Source organism: Lipomyces japonicus, assembly GCF_038497905.1.
Source record: "Lipomyces japonicus strain CBS 7319 unplaced genomic scaffold V1514scaffold_136, whole genome shotgun sequence".
Lineage (NCBI taxonomy): Eukaryota > Fungi > Ascomycota > Lipomycetes > Lipomycetales > Lipomycetaceae > Lipomyces > Lipomyces japonicus.
The window spans coordinates 1-4,915 of NW_027117948.1; the positions used below are offsets into that span (position 1 = coordinate 1).

Here is a 4,915-nt window from a genome sequence, read left to right on the forward strand (position 1 = left end):
CCTCAGTTATCATATCTATTAAAGTCAGCTCAAATTTTTTGACTTCAATTGCACTCAAATTTACTGGAGGTTCAACAGCCCGGTGAATACCCGATCTGCTGCTAGCTCGACACACTTACTGCTCAATAACCAACCACCATCAAATCAAAAAATAAATGAATACCGAAGATCCGATATTCAACTAGTCAAATCTCAAATTTCAAATTATTTGGAAGAGTATTGGTGAAGATATTACAAACTTGACGGTTCGGAAAACCAAGCAAGAAGCTGAAAATTTTTTTCAAAACAAAAACTCGGCGAAAACATTACCCAAACCCTAAAATCTCGAACATGGAGGAAAACGAAAATTCTCCAGATTTTCATAATAGACTTGGAACTCAATCAAATGAGTCCGAAACATCTACAGATGAATTGTCGTTTTTGAGTCCATTCAGAAAAAGTTGTTATATAGCCTTAGTATATCTAAAAGAGCATACTACAAGGCATTTAAACCAGGTGATATTCCGACTAGACCTGGAATCACTCCAAAGACTCCCAAACATCTGACTGTACCACCTAGTTCTCCTCCTGGCTTTGCTGGCAGCACCAGTAATGAGGATAGCAATTTTGCAAAACTGCAGAAAACTATTGAAGTTTTCACTACACAATTAGCAGCAAAAGATGAAGCCGCAAGTGCACAATTGGCAGACAAAGATGAGATTATCAATAATCTCAAAAGAAATATTGAAACATTGACAAAAATGAAGCAATTGTCCAACAGGTCAAAGAGCTCCAACAACTTATCAAATCCCAAATGACAGTAGAAAAGACAATTCCAGCTCAAAGAAAACCAACCTGGGCAGAAATAACCAGTCCTGCAACAGTACCGTCTTCACCAGATCCCATCATTATCAGGACCTCTGCCTAGCTCAGAAGCCCTGCTGCACAACCCACGGTTACTCCATCTTCATCTGTGCCTACAAAAGCTCAGGCTAAATCAAAGAACAGAAGAATCATCATGTCATAATAACCTCAACTTCGGTTATTCTGTCGGGATGTCCGATTGTCGGCAAGCCGTCGTCGGCGGGCGGTGATAGGAGATAGCGCTTGTGACTATCAGGAGCGGAAATAGGACTTGAGAATATTCTATAAAGAGAGGGGAATAGCCAGAGGTATGAAAAAACACTACCCATCATAACGGCTACGAGAAAGGACTAAGGATCTTAATTGAATATTCTCAAGATATAGTTGTTTTTATGTTGATATTGATTGTTTATATTGAAGTGTCTATATTTGGCTTGATTTATTAATATATTCTTAAGATTATTACTTAAAGGCTCAAATAATCGGTTGTTCTAACACATCATCACCAGACAGATGCATTCCAAGGAAATGGTTGATACCCTTTCAATCAGAAATGGAAATAATCAGGCCTTGAAAAAGGCGCAAGCCCCAGAAAACTTACTTATTGCTCTAGTAAACTACAGCCACAATAGCAATATCATCCTGACCACCAGTCTGAAATGCAAAGCCAACGAACTAGAACAATACCACCAGACAATTTTTGATGCCGTGCAAAGAATTAGATCCAAAATGTGACACTATCTCAGAACAAGTATCATGGCCCAAAGCCGTGATTCATGGAGTCAACTTTCTTATGTTTCCAGAAACAGAAGAAGGCATGAACAATTTATTGGATAAAATTAAAATGTTCAATTCACATATTGAACCAAAATTGGCTCCCAGATTCCTGGGCAGCTCAGAACACAGAGACAAAAAAACAGAATCTTCAGTTGTTGTAACTCTAGACAGCCTGAACCAAGTTCAAGCTGCAATGAAGAAAGGTGTCCCGATATTAAGTAAAAGACTGAGGGTTGAGGCCTATGTACCATTCAGAAAACCAGATCAATGTGGTAAGTGTCAGACATTTGATCACTAGAAAATCAGATGCCGCCAACCTACAAAATGTGGAATTTGCAGTGAAAATCACCTCACCAGCGAACATGAATGCACGGAATGCAATAAAATTTGAAAGGTATGTACTCATACCAAGTTTTTATGCGCTAATTGTCAAGGAGAGCACAGAGCCAGCTTAAGAGTATGCTCAGCCTTCGACCAGGCTTAAGATGCACTTTTTGGAGGGAGCAGTCAAATGAATCTATCAACAGATGAGTAGAAACACAGAAGCTCTAAACAAATTGAAAATATTACAGCATAACTGCCTCAAATCACAGCATGTCATGGTGTCAGTCTTGGAAACAGCAGTATCAGGTGGATATGATATTGTGATAATACAAGAGCCGTACATCAGCAACACTGGAAATACTATTTTTCATCCATCATATAGAGAAGTAACACTTTAGTTTTGACAAAACCATGATCAGAACAATGACTTATATTGCCACTAACAGAAATATAGAAGCTATTGCAAGGGAAGACCTATGCAAAGATCCCTACCTCCAAATTTTTCAAATCACAACACCAGCTATTCCAGTCTTTTTGCTATTTAATATATATAATGAGCATCACAGAAACCAGAATTTATACACAACAGAACGCACACTACGCCAGATTAACCCAGGGGAATAATGCATTATGGTCGGAGACTTTAATGCTCACTGTCACTGGTGGAATTCACAGAGAGATGAGGAAAGGCATATCCATTTAAACTGCTAAATGTCCCAGATCAATATACACTTCACCGGCCAAATAGCAGATCATCAGTCCTAGATCTTGCTTTTGCCACACCAAATTTGGCAAAGTCAATTAGCAACTGGACCATTATTGAAGATGAAAGCTCTGGATCAGACCATGAAATGATCTGCATAGAACTAACAGGTGAGCGGCAGCCACATTCAGACACCAATATTAACCATAATAAGGAAGGGAAGTATAATTATTCATCTACCAATTGGGAAATATTTGACCAAACTATTAGGAACAAATTCGAGCAAAAAGAACATGTATGGCTTCGGCTTAAAGACCAAGGAGAATCAGCATCTACTAGCTTTCTTGAAGAGCGTGCCATTGCTCTGAGAACCATGATTAAAGAAGAAGAGGAAGAAGAAGAGGAGATTAAAAGTATTAAGAGAAAGGTCAGCCAAATCAACATTCAACTTGTGGTTTTATTGTGAAAAGAATTGTAATATTTTGTTCTGTCTACTGTGGATATGGGGTTTGGCCTTCATGGAAGGTTTCCTCATCTCATTACCCAAATGGGCACAGCTGGTTTTAAGATTGATGTACCAACCACACAGTACACCATAACTGAATAGTTTCATGTGTACTTAAAATAAGGAATAATAATAATAATAATAATAATAAGCCAATTGGGGTAGGAACCATAAACCGTAGATGTAATAGGAAAGGAACCAAAAAATAAGGAATAAATTAATTTTCCAAATAACTGACAAAATGGGGGTTCGAACCCAGTACCTTCTGAGCCTGGTTCTAAGGTTGGTGAGTTACACGACCGCTGCACTACTAGCACCAACCCTTCCCGAGCTATATTTTAAGACTATAGCGCTAAAGAAAAGCCGTACAACAGGAATGCTGTTGCTAAAATTTGGGGCCGCCGAAAACGGCACTGGGTGCGGGAGTCATGGCTTCGTCTGGCAACGGACCGCGGGAGCTTCGGCCTGTGGGATTTACCTGCCAAGCTCAGTGGCGCACGTGCAGTGTGGATCTACAAACTATGCAGTCCGCTAGAATATTTCTGGCAGGACTGTGTCAGAGCGTGCTTGATCAGGGAAGCTTGCACTCGTCCGGTTTTCATCCCAGGCCCAGGACAAAGCATAATTGCTGGCACAGCACCAGCTTTCATAGACTCCTGGGCCCGCAGCGCTAGTGTCTTGACGGAAAATTACCAGTGGGGACACGTGTCTCCCATTTGGAAATGGCAATCAGCAGTAGCGGCACTCATCCTGCTACGGGTGCAGTCTAACTTGAGTCACAATGCACATCATACAATCGGTCCGCACGGAGCACAGCCTGCACACATGCCACCGGATTCCTTTCTTCCCCCGGAAGGGTACGAGCTCTCGCGGGCTTTCTTCAAAAGGACTTACCAGCTCACCTAGTTTCAATAGATCATCTCCCCACATCAGCACTTTTCTCACCAGAATGGCTACTCGACCACAACAAGGCCGGACTGCCAGACCCTTCCTAATGTGCATTGTGTCAAGAGGGGCTGGATACTGCAGCCCACCGCATCTATGAATGTCCCTTGGTTGCTTCACACTGGGACCTCTGGTCACCCCAGGAGATCATGTCAGGACTCCTGGAAATTAGCCGGGCCAAATTCCATGCTGCCGCTGTCTCTGCCATACAGAACTTGCACCACGCACGTCGGCGTATCCCATTTCACGGGGACCCTAGTGAAACCGCGATCACCATTCGGTCTGCCTTCGTTGGGAGCCATTCAAGATAGATAGCCAATAGTTTGAGGAGTCTCTGGGTTCTGTGGGTACCCTTTGTCCTTCCTGCTTATTTCTTGTCAAGCTTATTGCTCTTTTTCTTTGCTTTTCCTCTTTTCATATTACTTTTATGCTATGTTATAATTATTTTCTCTACTCTTATATATGGTTGATGTTCAATATTTATTTATAGAATAATATAAATCGGGGTGCTGTATGGCTCCTTTTTAATAAGATAAAAAAAACATTTTCAGTGCGGATTGGCTACTAAATCATAATTTGGCAGCTCTTCCGGATCCATCACAATGCGCGCTTTGTCAAGCTGGCCTCGACACCCAGCAACACAGGTTCTACCATTGCTGTTTCATCGCGGCCCTCTGGGGATCGTGGTCTCTCCAGGAGGTTATGGCGGGTCCTCTCGATATTGGACGTGCGCGGTATCATGCTACGATTGTTACAGCCGTACAAAATCTACATATCTGTAGACGCAGGTACCCATGCCAAAGCGATCCAGCACAGGA

General features: G+C 41.8%; 1 protein-coding gene across 1 annotated transcript; it reads left to right on the top strand.

Moving 5' to 3' along the window:
* Positions 1-330: 330 nt before the first annotated feature.
* Positions 331-1,079, top strand: V1514DRAFT_370406 (uncharacterized protein; the record flags this gene model as incomplete). Its single annotated transcript, XM_066929991.1, has 2 exons — positions 331-413; positions 452-1,079. 2 exons carry the CDS (start codon positions 331-333, stop codon positions 795-797), a joined length of 429 nt encoding a protein of 142 aa, XP_066780484.1. The 3' UTR covers positions 798-1,079.
* Between the last annotated feature and the right edge of the window lie 3,836 nt (positions 1,080-4,915).